We start from the raw sequence: 21,037 nt of genomic DNA on the forward strand, positions 1-21,037 counted from the left end.
TTATATGCGCATCCTGGTCGGTATGCAGATGAGGGAACTGGTGACTCACTAGATTTCTTTTATTTTTTATTAAATGAAATATGAAATGTTCTAATTTTCTGCTCATTGTCAACTGAAACAAAGTTTTATTTCTCCCCGAACATGTGGAATTAATGATTGCTTGATTAACATGTTCAGTCAAGTAGGCCAGTTCTTAAGTTATTGTCAAATCTGTAAGAAATATATTGTATAATTCAAACAATGAAAATCAAAAGAAATAGTGAATGAAGGACATCAATTCTCTCATAATTTGCATGTGACTAAATTGTGTACATAACTATTATGTGAAAAATAAGCGAAATTTTAAAATATCATAACTTCCTTAAGTTCCTTTCAATTTTGATGAAATTTTCAGCATTATATGCTTGTCTACCTTTTTGCTCTATTGGTTCTAATCAACATTTTTCTGAGGTGGACTTAACCTTTAAAACTCAGCTTTGTTGATAATCAGCCGTGCATAGAAGCACCATGTAATAACGCCTTAGAATTGTGTTCTTGTCTGTTTGTCGTATAGTATTTGCAAAAAGGCTATAATTCAGTAGTTAAGTTCAGTGGCATAATAAGCCAACAAAAATTTAGGGGGCTCGATATGGCGTATCATGTAACATTAATGAGAAGTTGGGAGCGAGAATAAATTTTGGCATTTTTATTTTAAAAATCCAAGTTTGTGACACTGACATAATATTTAGAAAATAATACCATATTTCACCCTCCTATCTTTTTCTTTCCTTATCTCTTTTATTTTCTCGGTCGTGAAAAACATGATGGGGGCAGGCCTTGGGGGGGGGCACTTCCATTGACGAGTGGATACCATGTGTGGTCGACCATGGGATTTTGAATTAAAAAGCACCCTAAACACGTATTTTCCATGTTCTGAAAATGCACCCCCTTAAGAAGTATTGGTGTGTGCCCCCTATACCCTTAACTAGTAGGCCTACTGGAAACAAAACAGTACCTTTGACAAGTATTCCCTGAATTAACCCCTTAACCAAGTACAACGATATCTTAATGGTTCTGTCATGGACATGTCATGATCATGCAGACATTCCGGCTTGAGGTTTACTTTCATTGGGTTCAGTACTCCCCCACATCTTGCTCAACTCGGACCCTATACATGTGTTAAGGCAAAAATATTTTTTAGTCTTTTTATACCCTCGCAAATTGGGTTGTAAACACATAGTTATCCTATATCGAAATGTACCCATTTTTCACTATTTTAGTGTTTTTGACACCCTCATACCTTATGTATATTATGTACCCTATCTTTAAAAGAGGTCCTTTTTTACGTGTTTCTTTGTTCACACATGGTAGTCACTTTTTAATTTTAAGTGACCCCCCCCCCCCCTCGATCCGGGGTTGGCCTATAGAGTTGTGTATTTTTATATTGATTCCTTTCTTTTATTCTTATTACTGCATTCATCTTTGATTAGAGATTATAAAGAAATTGTATAACTTTTATTGTTTAATTTTGTTTCCACTTATTATTTTTTAACATTTTGGGGATAATCTAGGCCGGGGGATATATGCGCCCCATGCGCATGTCTTTTCTATATTCTGGCCCTAAAGGCCGTCCATAGCTGTTCGTCAAACTCGGCATTGCGCATGTACTATGTGCATAAAGCATTAAAGCTAAGCGTGTGAGTGAGCAGTGTCGGTGAGCCGACAACTTGTTGTAATTTTGGTAAGTAAAGTAAAAGCAAAGCAAAAGTAAAGTAAGCAATCAAATTCATTATCATTCTAGCTTTGTATCTGTTCAAGCGAAGTTACTGTATTTATTAGGGATACTTTGTTCTTAAACACGTCATGAATAAATATTTAGCGCAATGTCTTGTGAAAGTTAGATTTGTTTGCCTTGGTCCCATACACTGCAAAATATGTGTTGCAATTAACTTCGAGACTTTTTTGTTGTTGGCAGATGAAAGAATCTTTCATCTGCCAACAACTAAACGACAGTGACACAATTCAAAGACAGCCCATATGCAAAGGGAGTAGTTTTTGCCGTTCGCTGTTCAATTAAATTTATATATACGGTATAAACCCTCGCCGGCACTAGTCTTGAGGACGCAATGATGATGTGATTTTTTTAGATATGTCATATAGATATACTTCTTCATCATTGACGTCTTGACACTCTCCATAGTGTCTTCAGCGAAGGACCAAAACAAAGATGGATTCCCCCCAAAAATCCATCTTTTTCAACCGAAGTTAAGAGAATTCATTTAATTTTATTAATTCTTACACCTTCCTACGCATTAGGCGTAGGAAGGTTTTAAATATTACTATTTAAAAATGTAAAAAAATGAAGATTTCTTACCTAACTGATGCCGCGTAGACCCCTCGTTCCACATGTAAACAACGGAAATACAATAGCGTCGACCCTTGAACCGCTTATGTATGACGTACTTCCGGAAAGCAATGCCGTCTTAACGAACAATTTAGAGATAAAAAATCTTATTTAACAAATATTAAAATTTATTTCGTGATCATAAATAATTCATATCAATACATATAAATTATTTATGATCACAAAATAAATTTCAATATTTGTTAAATAAGATTTTTTATCTCTAAATTGTTCGTTAAGACGGCATTGCTTTCCGGAAGTACGTCATACATAAGCGGTTCAAGGGTCGACGCTATTGTATTTCCGTTGTTTACATGTGGAACGAGGGGTCTACGCGGCATCAGTTAGGTAAGAAATCTTCATTTTTTACATTTTTAAATAGTAATATATAAAACCTTCCTACGCATTAGGCGTAGGAAGGTGTAAGAATTAATAAAATTAAATGAATTCTCTTAACTTCGGTTTAAAAAGATGGATTTTTTGGGGGAATCCATCTTTGTTTTGGTCCTTCGCTGAAGACACTATGGAGAGAGTGTCAAGACGTCAATGATGAAGAAGTATATGACATATCTAAAAAAATCATCATTGCGTCCTCAAGACTACGCCGGCACGGCCGGCTCAGTCAACTCAAGCTCAAGCCAGGTAGACAGCTGGCAGCCATCTGTTTCGAGGAGTTTTTTAACATTTTAAATTAAAAAAAAAAAAATTCCTTGTACACAGACGGCTCGCTATCTCGCAGCCACCATTAGGGCGTTAACAATGCAAAATCCCCCGGACGGGGCTCGTCGATTTTTGTCTTAAATTTAATTATATAAAAAGACTTGTAACAAAATAAAGATTATTATTCCGTATTGGCACTCATTCAATGAACAAGGTTATAATATAACCTTGTTCTCAGTTATATCTCCATGTGTGAGAAAATAAGGGTGGCAATGTTTGGCTTATTTTCTATTTTTCTTTGGGGCAAATGCTTGATTTTTTTACACTGACAGTTTCCATTAGACCTGTTAATTCATACTGCTTGGCTCTCATTTAAATTTGATTCTTTATATCATTTTTTCTTAATTAAAAATTAGAGATCAAAAAATGAAAATTTTCTTGCCATATTACTTTCCACCAATAGAGGGCGTACACAAAAATATGCCCAAAATTCAAGTTTTTGAGAGCTCTGGTGAATACAAAAATTATTCCCACATTACTAATGATAAATAAATTAAAACTGTATGGAAATTAGTAATTTTGGTCACAAAAGTGATATTTTAATGATTTTTTAAAGTGTGTGCTCTATACATCATTGGCATACCATAGTCCTACCTGTAGATTCTCCACAGGCCAGATGGTAGCAGTGAACAAGTGCCGTATTGGCTTGAAATGCACCAAAACAGGGAAAAATAAACTTAATAGGGGAACAGTGACTTACTTTGGCTGTTGCGCAACTTCACTTCCGTTTTATCCGAACTTAATACATATGGCCTCGAGTCCCCTGTACAGACCGAGCTAGAACTTCGGTCTCTGTACTTTGATGAGTGGAGCCAATGGAGTTCAGCTGAACAACCAACATAACACTACCGAGACCGAAGCTTTTCGTCTAAGTCAAGGTAGCCAGGAGGCTCCTAGAGTTCACCCAAGAGTTCATTACCATCCTGCCCGTAGGGAATCTACAGGTAGGACTATGGTATGCCAATGCTGTACACAGCACACAATTTGAAAAAATCAATAAAATATCACTTTTGTGACCCAAAATACTAATTTCTGTACAGTTTCAATTTATTTTTCATTAGTTACTTGGGGGTGATTTTTTTATTCACCAGAGCACTTGAAAACTTGAATTTTTGGCATATTTGTGTACGCCCTCTATTAGTGGAAAGTAATATGGCAAGACAATTGTAGATCTTCAATCTCTATTTTCAATTAAGAAAAAATAATTAAAAGAATCAAATTTACTTAAGAGCCAATTTATATGATGAATAGCTGTAATGGAACCTGACAGTGTCCAAAAATCAAGCATTTGTCCCAAATAAAAAGATGAAATAAGCCAAACATTGCCAACCTTATTTTACTTCACAGGGAGGAGTAACAGAGAACAAGGTTATATCATAACCTTGTTCATGGAATGAGTGCCTAGAGGCGAGAGTAAAATCATTTACTAACATATGCTTACCTGCACAGTGCCAGGAATTCCTCCCCATTCATCTGCACGTAGGTCTACCATATGATGATGGCACACTAAAAAATATATTACCCTTCAAACTTGAGTTGCTTACTTTTTTGAGGGGTTTATATTACAAAGTAACATGAACAATCATGATTAGATCTAATCTGATGTAGGATGGAGGTTAGGTGTCTGGACACTTTAAAATTTTGAAACCTTCTTTTTGTCTTTAGATTGCACAAAAAAATATGAATTCAATACGGTAGTGGTAACTCTTTTTAATTTGTTCTCTGTAATGCCTATTAAAGATTTTACACCATTTGATGAAACTTTGCTTGTTAACTTTGATGAAGACAAGAATAAACATTTGACAAATTATTTTAGGTTATAGAAATTTGGAATGTATATATCATAAATTGTAAGTGTTCATAACATTTTATCAATCAAGTTTTAGCTTAATTTCTGCCCACACATTCTAAAATATCTGATGAATTTAAATTAGTCATTTAGTGTCACTTTTCACTTGGAAACAGGTGGTTCATTTCGTGAAAAAATAATCAGACTAATCAGGCAGAAAATGTAAAAAATAAAAGTTACAAAAAGCGTACTCATAGAGTTTTACTTAACTTAGTTCAGTTCCCCTTTAAATCTGAAAAAACAGAACTAAGTTTGATCTTCAGATCCTTTTCATTATGTTTTATCAACTAGCCTACATTGTTGCATCAAGTGATATGGGATCAGCAGAGGATCAAACCAAGTCAAGCAGGAAGCGTAAATCTGCCGATAGTTTGACTGCAACTGAAAAGGATGAGGAGTCAACTTCAGGAAACAAGCTAGCAAAGAAGCAGAAGAAAAATTGCAAAAAAGTGGGTGCTGAGGTATTGATTTCATGCTATTACTTTTCTTAAGATATGACTGATCAATTTATGATATATTAATATTTGAAAAATAAGTAATAAATATTTTATTATTGATATGCTTCAAGTGCAGTTTGAATTTTAACTTGGGTGGGAAGTAAAGTATGTTTTTAACAGAATGTAGTTCTGTCAAGTAAAAAGAAAGGACAAAATGGGGTTGAGTCAGCTATAGGCTATTCGGCTGACTCCACTACAAGTTTACTTTTTTCCAGATGTCAGAAGGAAAAAAAATTCCTTTAAAATGCTATGGCATGTAATCAGATATCCAAATGGTTACAAAAATAAAACAGTTTAATTATAACGTATTTTTTTATGTTATTGTTTGTTCCAGCAGGCTACAGTTCACAAAGGAACAAATAGTGCTTCAGTTCCATCACCTGAAGCCAAGCTAAAGTACTCTGCAGAACAAGTGGCTGAATTTAAGAAGAGAAAAGTTTATTTCCAGAAACAGAAGATGGTATGAAAGCAAGAAATTCCATAGAGTGATATTCTTTTGCTGCATTCGCATATGTTTTCTGTTTGTGGTAACTCCTGTAGGAACTCGGCAGGACAGCATTTTTTGCTGGTAAACGCCAAGCTGGTATATAACCAATTACCTTGATATCTCACTATTCATGAGTGGGTCATATGGCAATATAAAAGTAGCCATTAGAAGTTTGAATTTAATGTTTATCAGTACCTCTGTGAATGTTACAGATAGATATACTTGTATTTTGTAGGAATGAAATATTGATTTAGACAGTATAAATGTATTTTCACTTACATTCTGTAAATTTGTTCTCCTGTTTCCTATAGCAGGTTGAAAATTATAATAATAAGTGTAAATCTAAAGTTCATGAGCATTTCTGCGAATACAACTTGGATGATATGAACATTTCTTATGACCATATGCCTGGACATTTGTTTCATCCTCTATTCCTAGTTTAAAATAAACCCCTTTAAAATTCTGCAACTTAGATATTGAAAATTCACCACTGAAAAAAAAACATATTCCATTTCTTTACATTCCTGTATATATTTACCATGACTATGCATTCCATGATTATATTTTCATAACAAGTCACACACCATCATAAAGACATAAAGAGGAATAATGTCAACTGAACATTATGATGATGAAGGAGCAATGAGAGTGGTATTACATCTCAAATTTGAGTTCATGAAATGTATTTTAGGGGCCTATACATGTATGTCAACCATGTTTTTATTTATTATTTCAGTATTATTTGAAATTCAATTGATATTGAAACATTTTCCATGATTTAGACCTCCACCGCCCCCCCCCCCCAAAAAAAAAAAATCATTACTGTACATTTTTTTGTCATTAAATGCAGTTCCCTCTCCAAATCATTTTCCTACTCTTTCTCTCTCTATCCTATTTAAGCTACAACCAAAGTTGTTTCTTGTTGAGAATACTCCCAGAATGAACGGCAGTCACATCTCACCCAATGGAAGTGATAAAGAAAAGAATATAAATTCACCAAAGACAAAAATACCAACAATACGTAAGAGAAAGGAGCCAGTAACACTTACTGAAGTCTTATATCTTCTGCAGTATGGATTGCTAGGGAATGCTGCAAGTTTTCAACCAAGGTATGGTACTGTGACAGTCTTTATAGGTAAAGAAATATAGAGACAGCAAACAAAGGGAGAAAGTGAAGGAGGGAGAGGGGGTGAGGTTGAGAGAGTCGGAGGTAAACTTTTTCAGCATATTATGAGACCGGAAACTTATATGGGTAAACTTTTTAAAAAATTTAGTAAACCATCAATGGATGGATTTTGTACCTAATTATTTATTAATTGTGGAAACTAGAATGGTATTTTACCTGGGATGTGAAAAAAATTAAAAATATATATGATTAGTATCTATATAGAGTGTTTTCCAGAGCAATGCATAAAAAATGCATATCGTGGTCTGCATCATTTGCTTGTGCAATACAAGAGCGTATTGCACAAAGTTAAAAAATCTGACAAATATCCCATTGGCTACTGTAAAAAACTTGCTGTTAATTTATGGTACCGTAATGAACAGTCTAATGCGCATGTATGAATGTATACAATTTACATCACACAAAATAATCATTACAATGCAATAAATATTGTAGAGTGCAGTAATACTAGATGACATCATAAAGAGCCAAATATAAGTCGCAGTATCCAGAGCGTACGCAGGGGGGGGTTCAGGGGTTAAACCTCCGCCCAAGAATAAAAAAAGACCCTTTTTTTTTTTGCTTGTCAATTTTTTAGGTACGAAACAACATAAAATTTGTGATATAGACTTTTTTGGGGGGGCTGTCAACATTCATTCAGCTTGAAACCCCCCCTTCAAAAATCCTGCGTACGCTACTGGCTGTATCAATCTTATGAAGTGGTGCTGTAATATCTGATTGTGATTGGTGACATGATTTGCTCAATCAAATTCTTGTAGGGAAATAACTATATTGGAAAGCTTCTTTTTTTTCATGAAATTCATGGAATATCGGCCCTAACTTGAGGAATATCTCTGGTATCCCATTCTGAGAGCTCTATCCAATGTAATATAAACATTCTGCTTTAGCACTTAGCATACTGTGGAGCGTTGTGGCCCAGTGGATAAGTCTTCTGACTTTGAAACAGAGGGTCGTGGGTTCAAATCCCAGCCATGGCGTAATTTCCTTCAGCAAGAAATTTATCCACGTTGTGCTGCACTCGACCCAGGTGAGGTGAATGGGTACCCGGCAGGATTAATTCCTTGAATGCATGAGCGCTGAAAGGCAGCTTGAGCTGAAGCCGGGGTAATAATAATAACAACGCTCCTCGGAGTAGAATATTTATAGATAGATGGCGCTATATAAATGCCTATTATTATTATTACTGGAATGAGGTTTGTAAGCTTTATGATATTTTTACCCCATTCATTGGATTCTGGTTGTCCTATCATTGTTATTGCCACAGCTGGTGCAAGCTAATTAGGGTTGCCAAGGTTAAGAAGGTTGTTTTCATCATCTTGAACGGTGTAACCAGTCGAGTTTACAGGAGAAAGAGACATTGCTTCCCGAATATTGCTTCCAAGTCATTTGTGAGTATCGAGCTTTTAATGTATGACAAGCTATGGAAAATTCTATTTCCACTTCAACTGAAAAAAAATGCATTTGTCAAATAAGAAAAATATTCTGTTTTTCTTTCTCTGTGTAGTTTGTAACCATTTATATTCAAATAAATGCTTCAACTGTTTATTTCTCTATTCTGAAACAGTCATTTCGTTTCTATTACATTAACAATTTTACCAAGTCTGATAAGTATATAGTCTTATTGATGCCATGGGGTAACTATTTTTTGAGTTGCATATCTACGTTGTTGTATTTGGTAATGCTTCTCCTGTGACACAATTCCTTCATCACAAATTAATGATACGAACATATTAGAATTATTCTCAATAATTTTCTTGTTAATGTACCTATTTATAGGTCATTAATAATAATAATATGCAACATGTATATAGCCCGGCTTTAGCATGGCAACCCTGATCGGGCGCAACGAGCATTCAAGGAATTCCTTCCTACCGGGGACCCATTTACTACACCTGGTTTGAGAGTGGCAAATGTAGATAAACGCCTTGCCAAAGGTGCTGCGGTGCGATTTGAACCCCGGACCTTGTGGTTCGAAGTCCGAAGATTTATGCACTGAGCCACAACACCTCTACATTATTATATATCGGTCATTATCCTTTGCAGTTTGTATTACTTGTTTTATTTAAGTACAAAAACATTTTAGATATTTTGATAATAGTCACTTTTGTCATTTACATGTTTATGTTTTGTTATTTTTTCTCATGATCAGTCAGCCAAAGTCATTCCAGCCCTTAGTTACTTTGCTATGCTTCAAGATGTTCTATCCACCCTGAAAAGCAACACTCGATTCAGCCTTCACAAACACAGGATAATAGCAGGTAAGGATTTCATCAGAGGCAACCTAGAATTGATTTAGTTTTATTATAAAGGACTGCTTAAATAAAAGTTTGCATATTATAAGGAATCAAAATTCATAAAGAAATCATGGTAAGACGAGTTTGAAAGTGTACCACGTACCAGTCACCATGATAATTTTCCACCAATGTGTTAGTGGTCTCATGTCATTTTGATATGTTCAAATTTTTAGCCTCTGATACAACCTCTGCAGAGAGATATATCAATGTAATGTCAATGTAAGTGACTAATGACATGATTTACTTGACTCGTCCTTCAAAATAAGGGTGCAAGCAATTTTGTGTCTGGTGATCTAATAATAGATCTTATGCATTGACACCAGTGCTGCCATCTTTAAGGATGAAGCCATTGCCTTGCGTGCATTTGGTGATTTGCAGCTGGCGCATCTCTGACAATTATATTTACATGTACCCTTGTATTCCTATATCCTCTATGGTAGGGCGTTATGAAGTTATGTCCTCATATATGCATAGGGTCTGTTACTGTAAAGTATGAAGGTCAAAGGTCACAGAGGTCAGTGACTTGTTCTAAAAATAACTATGATCCATGTGATAGACCAATAAAGACTTTGCTGTTTGTCTATAAAGGGTGTATTTTTACATATTTCATGTAGAGCTTAATCTTAAACCCTGTCACTTTTAAGAACTGTCCATAAAGATCACCTACCTGTAAGTACTCTTATTCTTGAGCACTGGGGCCCATTGCAGAAAGAGTTGCAATCAAACGCAACTCTAAAAATCATGCGCAACTTGATTTTCAACCAATCAACAGCGCGCATTTGGGACTTGCGATTGATTTTTTGACTTGCGTTTAAACGCAACTCTTTCTGCAACGGGCCCCTGGAATCCTATACGCAAGTGTTTGTTCATGTACCAGTTGATCTAGAGTACAGAATACTCTAGCTTTTTACAGGGACTACCCATTCCAGTAGGCAATGGGTTGGGTTAACACTTCATGTTTGCAGAATATTTTTTTCACCCACTGTTTTTCCTGTATTTTCCTGTAAGAGAGCCCTGCATGGGTGATCTTGATAGTTGTAAGAATCTGACATTTTGTTCATGTTCCCAACAGCTATGAAATATGAGAAAGCAGTCAAGGAGAATCAGATGAATGAAGAACTGAAACTGATTGAGGGAAAGGAAGAGAATGTCATCGTGAATGGACAGACTCAACCAGGGAAGACCTATTACCTGGTCAGTAGGGAAGAGATGAAGAGCAGGGGATATCCCTGCCCGGATGACCCAGGATGTGTTCACACCAGTCATGTAGAGTGTGTCAATGATCAGAGCCCAATTATAGGCATCGATTGTGAAATGGTATGTTACGAAACAAGGTTTACCCAAATTAGTTCAGTTTGATTAATTGAATATTTTTTTTTCTTTTTTTAAGGGAATGTTTGAAAAATTAGAAAAATAGTTTTTCATTTTTTTGGTAAAACAGTTATATTCATATCACAAACCATACCTAAATGAGATATTTGATGATCCTATGAGCTCAGTTTAATTTTATATCTTGTTTTATCATAACATGAAAACCCAAATATATTAACTTATTCCTCCAAAAATGTAGAACCATTTATGCTCCTCATGTAACATATAAATCATGTTTGTGACACATAGTGATGTCTTCAAGATATTTGATCATAACGTTTTTAAAGAAAGTATTGTTCAAAATAGATTAAGAGAGTAATAATTTTCTTTCAGGTGCTTACATCTGCTGGTTCTGAGTTAGCGAGGGTCTCTGTCACTGATGAGAAAGGGAAGATGCTCTACAACTCACTAGTCAAACCAACAAATCCTGTGAGGGATTATCTCACCAAGTAAGAAACTGAGGCATATTAGCAATTTGTGCTACCTGCTGTAATACTGATCATAATATTGTTGCAAAACTGTAAAACATTGAGATAGGCAGTTGCCTGTATTCTGAACTCGGGTTTAAATTGAACCTTGGTTAAACTATGGAGAGCCAATTGGGATACATATCCCTAACAGTACACATTTAATTTATTAACGCACATGACACCCAAATTATTCATAATTGTTTGGGAATGATAAATTGAAGTATTTTTCTTCCTTATGAAAGCAAAAGGAAACAAAATGGTAAACATAAGAAATATACAATATAAACAGAATTTTTGGCTCCACATAATTTTAACACAGAGTTAGACCGTGGTCAAAATTAAACCTGACTACAGAATACGGGCCAGTGTGTCTAAAGCCCAGTGCATAGTATTCGACATGATTGCACCAAGATCCAATTTCATCAAGTTGCCAATTGAATCTCAGTGCAGTCGCATTGCAGGCCAGCACACATATCGCAACAGCTCTGCAACGCACTGCATATTCATGGTGCCGCTCATGTTGTATGGGCTGCATCAACGCAGCAAATTGGCCATGGCACCTTCGTCTATGACAAATCTGATTGGCTGTAATTAGCAAAATTGCAGAAGGATTTGACATGTCCAATGAGTGAGATTTGGTCTGCGATCATATTGCAACAAAGTGGGTCGGAGTTGTAGTGCGTTGTAGGTTGGCGTACACTCTGATTTTGTTGCAATCGCATCTGAGTGCAGTCACGTCGCATGGTGTGTGCTGAGCTTAACAAAAGATAAAATATCTGTTTGTGAGATTGAATTGTGTTAGAAAGTGCTTCAAAGTGATTGGGAAAGATTTATTTATAATGCACCATATAAGAAGTACAATGCACCATACAAGTAGTATGTGAAGTTGGATTGATTAATCAAAAATATGTCAGGAATCAGGATTAGCGAGAGTCACATACACTGCACGCAGGAATGCATGCATGGGACTCCACAATCTTTACCCAAATAATTTGTAGGAGAGTGGATATGGGTCATATTTTGATGGGTATGCGTATTTGAATAGCAATCCTTCGCCTTAGCTGGGGTTATTTTGGATATACTCATCTCCTTGAGTAACATGAAGAGTTGAAAAGCTGTGAAATATTTTCTCCACCTTTCCAACAACTTGAGTTACTACTCTATGAGTACCTCTCCTGAGTACCACTCTCTCTCTCTCCTATTAATTTTCTCCCGACTCTCTTTCTCGATCATTCGTTTGTTTTCCCCTCTCTGTTTATTTTTCTTTTTTTTAAGTGCACATTGTGTTGATACTTCTTAATATTTAATTAAAATACATATTTGGAATTTGTTACAGGCCACCTATTGTGTAAACATTGTTACTACAAGTCATAATTTCTGCTATGGTAATAATGTTTTGTATTTTAATCATTTTATACAGTACTCTGTAAATCATATTGTATCTGCTTGCTTTATTTAGATTACGATGATGAATAAATACCATTATTATTATATTATCATGTTTAATTGTTTTTATCCCTTCAGGTATAGTGGAATCACAAAGAAGTTGTTGGATCCAGTTGAGACCCGTCTTGCTGATGCTCAGAAGGCTGTTATTGGTGTCTTGCCAGAGGATGCCATCTTGGTTGGACAAGGATTGGAGAATGATCTTAGAGCTCTCAAGGTAAGCACACCATGGGTAAAGATTAACAGGGTAGATCAGAGGGTGAGGTTGACTCCCAGGAATGTCAAAAATAGCCCTCTTAACAGGGATTGGAGAATGATCTTAGAGCTCTCAAGGTAAGCACACCATGGCTAACGATTAACAGGGTAGATCAGAGGGTGAGGTTGACTCCCAGGAATGTCCAAAATAGCCCTCTTAACAGGGATTGGAGAATGATCTTAGAGCTCTCAAGGTAAGCACACCATGGCTAACGATTAACAGGGTAGATCAGAGGGTGAGGTTGACTCCCAGGAATGTCCAAAATAGCCCCCTTAACAGGGATTGGAGAATGATCTTAGAGCTCTCAAGGTAAGCACACCATGGCTAACGATTAACAGGGGATCTCAGAGGGTGTGGTTGACTCCCAGGAATGTCCAAAATAGCCCCCTTAACAGGGATTGGAGAATGATCTTAGAGCTCTCAAGGTAAGCACACCATGGGTAAAGATTAACAGGGTAGATCAGAGGGTGAGGTTGACTCCCAGGAATGTCCAAAATAGCCCCCTTAACAGGGATTGGAGAATGATCTTAGAGCTCTCAAGGTAAGCACACCATGGCTAAAGATTAACAGGGTAGATCAGAGGGTGTGGTTGACTCCTAGGAATGTCCAAAATAGCCCCCTTAACAGGGATTGGAGAATGATCTTAGAGCTCTCAAGGTAAGCACACCATGGGTAAAGATTAACAGGGTAGATCAGAGGGTGAGGTTGACTCCCAGGAATGTCCAAAATAGCCCCCTTAACAGGGATTGGAGAATGATCTTAGAGCTCTCAAGGTAAGCACACCATGGCTAAAGATTAACAGGGGATCTCAGAGGGTGTGGTTGACTCCCAGGAATGTCCAAAATAGCCCCCTTAACAGGGATTGGAGAATGATCTTTGAGCTCTCAAGGTAAGCACACCATGGCTAACGATTAACAGGGGATCTCAGAGGGTGTGGTTGACTCCCAGGAATGTCCAAAATAGCCCCCTTAACAGGGATTGGAGAATGATCTTAGAGCTCTCAAGGTAAGCACACCATGGGTAAAGATTAACAGGGTAGATCAGAGGGTGAGGTTGACTCCCAGGAATGTCAAAAATAGCCCCCTTAACAGGGATTGGAGAATGATCTTAGAGCTCTCAAGGTAAGCACACCATGGCTAAAGATTAACAGGGTAGATCAGAGGATGAGGTTGACTCCCAGGAATGTCCAAAATAGCCCCCTTAACAGGGATTGGAGAATGATCTTAGAGCTCTCAAGGTAAGCACACCATGGGTAAAGATTAACAGGGTAGATCAGAGGGTGAGGTTGACTCCCAGGAATGTCCAAAATAGCCCCCTTAACAGGGATTGGAGAATGATCTTAGAGCTCTCAAGGTAAGCACACCATGGCTAACGATTAACAGGGGATCTCAGAGGGTGTGGTTGACTCCCAGGAATGTCCAAAATAGCCCCCTTAACAGGGATTGGAGAATGATCTTAGAGCTCTCAAGGTAAGCACACCATGGGTAAAGATTAACAGGGTAGATCAGAGGGTGAGGTTGACTCCCAGGAATGTCCAAAATAGCCCCCTTAACAGGGATTGGAGAATGATCTTAGAGCTCTCAAGGTAAGCACACCATGGCTAACGATTAACAGGGGATCTCAGAGGGTGTGGTTGACTCCCAGGAATGTCCAAAATAGCCCCCTTAACAGGGATTGGAGAATGATCTTAGAGCTCTCAAGGTAAGCACACCATGGGTAAAGATTAACAGGGTAGATCAGAGGGTGAGGTTGACTCCCAGGAATGTCAAAAATAGCCCCCTTAACAGGGATTGGAGAATGATCTTAGAGCTCTCAAGGTAAGCACACCTTGGCTAAAGATTAACAGGGGATCTCAAAGGGTGTGGTTGACTCCCAGGAATGTCAAAAATAGCCCCCTTAACAGGGATTGGAGAATGATCTTAGAGCTCTCAAGGTAAGCACACCATGGCTAACGATTAACAGGGGATCTCAGAGGGTGTGGTTGACTCCCAGGAATGTCCAAAATAGCCCCCTTAACAGGGATTGGAGAATGATCTTAGAGCTCTCAAGGTAAGCACACCATGGCTAAAGATTAACAGGGGATCTCAGAGGGTGTGGTTGACTCCCAGGAATGTCAAAAATAGCCCCCTTAACAGGGATTGGAGAATGATCTTAGAGTTCTCAAGGTAAGCACACCATGGCTAACGATTAACAGGGGATCTCAGAGGGTGTGGTTGACTCCCAGGAATGTCCAAAATAGCCCCCTTAACAGGGATTGGAGAATGATCTTAGAGCTCTCAAGGTAAGCACACCATGGGTAAAGATTAACAGGGTAGATCAGAGGGTGAGGTTGACTCCCAGGAATGTCAAAAATAGCCCCCTTAACAGGGATTGGAGAATGATCTTAGAGCTCTCAAGGTAAGCACACCATGGCTAAAGATTAACAGGGTAGATCAGAGGGTGTGGTTGACTCCCAGGAATGTCAAAAATAGCCCCCTTAACAGGGATTGGAGAATGATCTTAGAGCTCTCAAGGTAAGCACACCATGGCTAACGATTAACAGGGGATCTCAGAGGGTGTGGTTGACTCCCAGGAATGTCCAAAATAGCCCCCTTGACAGGGATTGGAGAATGATCTTAGAGCTCTCAAGGTAAGCACACCATGGGTAAAGATTAACAGGGTAGATCAGAGGGTGAGGTTGACTCCCAGGAATGTCAAAAATAGCCCCCTTAAAATGAGTTCAATACAAATGTAATTTGGATTGAGCTGGAGGTATGGTCGTCCCTCTGGATATTTTTTTAATCTTGCCCCAGGAGACAATATCAGGATGCTAGTTTGCAATGGATTAAACTTTTTTTAATAACTGAAAGAAAAAATTGACCGGTCAATTTCCAGAATACTGATTAATATTTATGAAAGGGATAAAATGAAAAAAAAATGTTGAGATCTCAATACTCATGGAAAACCTTCTACTGGCCTCCTTTTGACACATTTTAATGGCCTGAAGATTAATTACAAAGGACCCATTTCATAAAAACCTATTATTAAGGTAACTCTTCCATCTTGGTAAGTACCATGATGTTGATTGGACTGTTGAAATGATATTTTATGAAATTTATACTGGGGCCCGTTTCATAAAGCTGTTTGTAAGTTACGAACGACTTAACGCACGACTGGTGACCCTTTCTTGTGTTGTATGATATATCCCTATGCAGCTGACTTATGCATAACAACATGTTCCAGTCGTTCGTAAAGTTGTGCGTAACTTTACGAACATCTTTATGAAACACCACCCTGTTCATTTTTCTTTGTGTAGATCTATCATCCTCATTGTGTGGATACTAGTAACATGTTTACTGCATCAGGACGGAGAGTCAAGCTGAAACTCTTAGCCAAAGAATACCTCAAGTAAGGAATAATTATAGTAGTAATTGAATATTATTAATCAGTGCAGAATGATTTGTGAATTTGTTTTCTTTATGCTTTGTTATGACAATATACAAAGTGATAAACCTCAAATGCCATGCACTCGAATGAAGAAAACTGCCGAAAAATTGTAATTTGGACTGTTGACTTTTTTCTCTTTTCTAATGAATGTTTAGGGTTTTTTTATCATTATTTCATGTTTTAAACTTTGAGATTGTAATTTGCCTCCAAAGATTTTTTTTAAAATGACTCCTCAAAATCACAGGTCACTCTTAATGTTAAAGATTTCACTTCAAAAGTTTTATACTCTTGGTTCTTGATCTATCCATGTGCCACAAATAGGAGAAGAAAAACAATTCATTCAAGCATCCAGAAAGTTACTTAAAACCCTTTCATCTCTTCTCTTAGTCGTGACATTCAGTGCAGTACAGCCGGTCATGACTCTATAGAAGATGCAGTAGCTTCTATGGATCTCTTCAAGCTCAAACTAGCTAAGGGAGATCAGCTTAGGAACTACTACAGAGAGTGCAGTTCAGGACCAGTCTTTGCTGCTAGAGAGAGGTATTTCAATTTATTTCTTTCTTTTTCAAGATGGGTGGTGTCATCTATTATGGAGAGTTTGATTCCTTTTGCATGCCTATCAATTAACAGTTTCTCAGTTCATTAGATTTGAATTAAGTTTAGACCAGTAGACATTATTTTATTATAATGAATATTCTTCTTCCTTCATCTGATAAAGTTGTTTTTTCTCCATCCTTGTCCCAATTTTTTTCCAATTCAGCAAAAAAAAAATGTCTGTGATCCAATTTGATGGTATGTGATAACTAGATGAGCCCCAAATATGTTTTTTGGACTTCCATTGTTTTTTTTTCTCAGAGTCTGGTTTAATTTAATTGTTATCTGTTTCCTATAGAAGATCAGAACAGAATGACATTCATATTTCACTTCAATTTTGTGATTCTATTTTGTTTTCTTTTTTAGTTAAGTTCACTCATCACTTGAGCAATACCTGTATGTTTTTTCTAAATATTCAAAGGCAGTATGCCAAAGTCTCTGTCAATAGCATCAGTTTCAGTCCAAAACCACTCAAACTGTCTCACTTGGGATCTTTCCTGGGATACTTCACAATGTCTTCTAGAAATGATTTCAAATTCATTTGTCAATCCTTACAACATTCTCATCTCAAGTTGCCAAGGAAAAAGAACTATTTGCATTGTGCTTTTAAGCTTCCCTGATTCCCATTAGATGGCCATAATAATTATTAAGCCCAAAGTCATTTTTGTCTCACCTGCAAAGCAGAGTGAGACTATAGGCGCCGCTTTTCCGACGGCGGCGGCGTCAACATCAAATCTTAACCTGAGGTTAAGTTTTTGAAATGACGTCATAACTTAGAAAGTATATGGACCTAGTTAATAAAACTTGGCCATAAGGTTAATCAAGTATTACTGAACATCCTTTTAGAGTTTCATGTCACATGACCAAGGTCAAAGGTCATTTAGGGTCAATGAACTTAGACCATGTTGGAGGGATCAACATCGAAATCTTAACCTGAGGTTAAGTTTTTGAAATGTCATCATAACTTAGAAAATATATGGACCTAGTTCATGAAACTTTGACCAAATTCAAAGGTCATTTAGGGTCAATGAACTTTGGCTGAATTGGGGATATCTGTTGAATTCCCATCATAACTTTGAAAGTTTATGGATCTGATTCATGAAACTTGGACATAATAGTAATCAAGCATCACTGAACATTTTGTGCAAGTTTCAGGTCTCATGATTAAGGTCAAAGGTCATTTAGGGTCAATGAACTTTGGCCGAATTGGGGGTATCTGTTGAATTACCATCATAACTTTGAAAGTTTATTGGTCTAGTACATTAAACTTGGACATTAGAGTAATCAAGTATCTCTGATCATCCTGTGCGCGTTTCAGGTCACATGACCAAGGTCAAAGGTCAATGAACTTTGGCCGAATTGGGTGTATGTGTTGAATTACCATCATAACTTTGAAAGTTTATGGATCTGATTCATGAAACTTGTACATAAGAGTAATCAAGTATCACTGAACATCCTGTGCGAGTTTCAGGTCACACGCGTGATGCAGGTGAGACGGCCAGAGGCATTCCACTTGTTAATTATTTGTTGGCTTTTCAGAAGGTATGTAATCAATAATAATATTTACATTCATATATTTCTAAGCTTTTTACCGTGCAGTTATTATTACCTTGGTCATCGATCAGATTATGTAACAAGACTGATGATGTTCTGCACACTCTCCTACATGGAGACATCTCCCCTTTAAATTACTGTTTTAAATTCACTTGCTGTCTCATGATAAAAAGGATACTGAAATTTTATTTGAAAATGCAGTCTTCAATTTTCATTTTAATCTGATGAAATTACTTTCGGGTAAAGATAGCATTGTAGTATATTTGAGCTGGCTGAGGAGCAGGGGAAGAAAGTGACTGCTGTCGACACTAGATTTACACTCAAGAAATTCAAGAAGGAACCAGTTAGCTGTGTTGTGTGCTCCAATGACAAAGAGGTAATGATGATGATGGTGGTGATGATGATGATGATGATTATGCTGCTGTTATGAATGGGTATGATGATGATGATGTTGTTGATGATTATGAGGACAACATTGATTATAGCAATGAAGGTGGTTTTGGTGATGTCATATTCTTCAGTATTCCAAGGCAAAGCATTATTTCTTTTACATCTTTCACTCCTGTATATTTTTTGTCCTGTATTTTTTGACATGTCGGTAAAAGGAAACTTATTTGCAGTGAGTTTAAACCCTATGGAGCAAGCGCAATTTATAGTGAACCCATCACTCACTGAATATGATTCCAAGAAAAAAAAACAGAAGTCATCCTGTAGATTGTTTTAGATCTCTTCATGTTATTGATAGCAAAATTAGTTACCTTTTTTTCTTCTACACACTGCCTTCATTTGATTATTATCACACTTGAATAAAATGCTTTGATGATATCATATTTGGGCAGTATATGTCATATTCCAGTCAATTTTCATCCATATTGTTTATCTCTGTATTCCTGCAATCAAGGAATTGTATGTATGCTAACAAGTCATTCATCAGCTACATCTTTATTCATTTTTGTTTTACTTAGATTTGTAAGAAAGCCTGCAGTGCCCTCTCCAGTTCAGATTTTGTCTGCATGCAACTCCATGGTTATAACAATCTAACTCAAGGCAACACAGTAGATGATGTAGATATTGAGGTGAGTGTCAGGATTTAGATATCTTCTTTTTTTGCCCCATTTCATTGGTAACTGATAAAGTTACATAAACTCTTTTGTAATGTACTTATTTGCTGCAACTGGAAGTTCATTCCAGTTGCAGCAATAAATATCTAATGCACTAAATCAGTTGTCAATCCAATTTGTCTAGTTCTTGGAGGAAAAAATTTGAATAAACCTAATTTCATATAATAAAATACAAAACAACAAGTGGGGATGTGACATCATCAGCCCACCTAATGAATATTCATGACGACTGTTTTCACAAAATATTGCTAAACTTTGAAATTCAATAACTTTGTTATCTGTTATCCGATTTTGCTTAGTGAATTCTACTCTATTAAGCCATAAATACTTTTGGCCCGGACCATCCCTTTAAATGATTTACTGCAGCCAAAGCCAAAGGCCTCATTGCCCCCATCCAAATCCAATAGTGATAATAGGATCAGCCCTTCACCATGTGTAAACATGTGAATTTTCAGGGATCATTGCACCAAGGCTAAATACAAACTGTTCTAAACAAGAATAGGACCTGTTTCACAAAGCTTAGCTATTGATCATATAGCTGATTTATGCACTTGATGGCACACAATTGATGTAATAAAAATGTAATAAGCATACAAATTCGGGTTTGCGTTCAATCACTATGTTTTGTGTTAAAGGACCCATATTTGCCTTTCAAAGAGAATTTGAATAGGATTCTGAGAGAATGGTGGATATTAAACTAAAATTCAAGGAAACATAATTGTCGTTGTCTTTGCATGTTAAAATCAATTTTCATGGAATGTTCCTGACATTCAGGAATACTTTGCAACTTTGTAAGATTAGCATTGTTGTGCAATTACAGTGTAAGCTGAAATACTATGTTGTTACGAATTACCATAGAAACTTTCATGTGCAAATCCTATTAATCTCTTGTATGACCCGACTGCTCTGTATCTTTCCCACCAACCTTCTTTCAGACGACACTTTCCCTGATGGATGAACGGGTAGGCACAGTACTGGAAGCCCTTCCTCACAACTCCTTACACGTAATCCTTATGCCTGGGACTACAGAGATGAGACACGTCAAGGATCCCAAGCGAGGGGATTACAAGATGAGACACGGGAGATGTGTCGTTGGTCTCAAGCTAGGGCAAATCAAGTACCCAGACAATAGATAACACTGACTTTCAAGTCTGATTAGAACTTAAATGGACTTAACACTTAGACATTATCCCTACTGGTATTTTTTGAAATTCAAATAAGTACTGCGGAGACAGATAATGTTTGATATGATTTTTCAAACACTTCTACTACTACAGTGTGAAAATGAACTGTATTTGATGACTGAGTTGGCGACAGGCATTCCATGAAAAATGTGGTCTAAATTCATGTCGGTTAAAGATAAATTCCAGTTTTGGTAACGAT

The 21,037-nt window shown here is 36.9% G+C and overlaps 1 protein-coding gene across 6 annotated transcripts; it reads left to right on the forward strand.

Moving 5' to 3' along the window:
- The first annotated feature begins 1,638 nt into the window (after positions 1–1,638).
- LOC121422955 (RNA exonuclease 5-like) lies at positions 1,639–21,037 on the forward strand. 6 transcript variants are annotated; one of them, XM_041618201.1, is made up of 14 exons: positions 1,639–1,720; positions 5,244–5,413; positions 5,784–5,909; positions 6,837–7,045; positions 8,387–8,510; positions 9,272–9,380; positions 10,489–10,733; positions 11,121–11,236; positions 12,782–12,920; positions 16,255–16,346; positions 16,773–16,925; positions 18,792–18,909; positions 19,499–19,609; positions 20,590–21,037. In XM_041618201.1, the coding sequence occupies exons 2-14, from the start codon at positions 5,267–5,269 to the stop codon at positions 20,788–20,790; spliced, it is 1,890 nt and encodes a 629-aa protein (XP_041474135.1). In that variant the 5' UTR covers positions 1,639–1,720; positions 5,244–5,266; the 3' UTR covers positions 20,791–21,037. The 6 variants fall into 6 exon arrangements, with proteins under 6 accessions (XP_041474135.1, XP_041474137.1, XP_041474131.1 ...); XM_041618203.1 differs by having other exon boundaries at positions 1,669–1,720; positions 5,241–5,413; XM_041618197.1 differs by lacking the exon at positions 1,639–1,720 and adding an exon at positions 3,803–4,047.

Source organism: Lytechinus variegatus, chromosome 10 (assembly GCF_018143015.1).
Source record: "Lytechinus variegatus isolate NC3 chromosome 10, Lvar_3.0, whole genome shotgun sequence".
NCBI lineage: Eukaryota > Metazoa > Echinodermata > Echinoidea > Temnopleuroida > Toxopneustidae > Lytechinus > Lytechinus variegatus.

What these genes read in the sequence shown, in the direction of transcription:
- LOC121422955 (XM_041618197.1), top strand. Translation starts at nt 3,906, where the DNA reads ATGAGTGGAGCCAATGGAGTTCAGCTGAACAACCAACATAACACTACC. An exon ending in GTGAGGGATTATCTCACCAA is followed by an intron (nt 11,237 to 12,781) that starts GTAAGAAACTGA and finishes TTATCCCTTCAG; the next exon opens with GTATAGTGGAATCACAAAGA. An exon ending in TAGATGATGTAGATATTGAG is followed by an intron (nt 19,610 to 20,589) that starts GTGAGTGTCAGG and finishes ACCTTCTTTCAG; the next exon opens with ACGACACTTTCCCTGATGGA.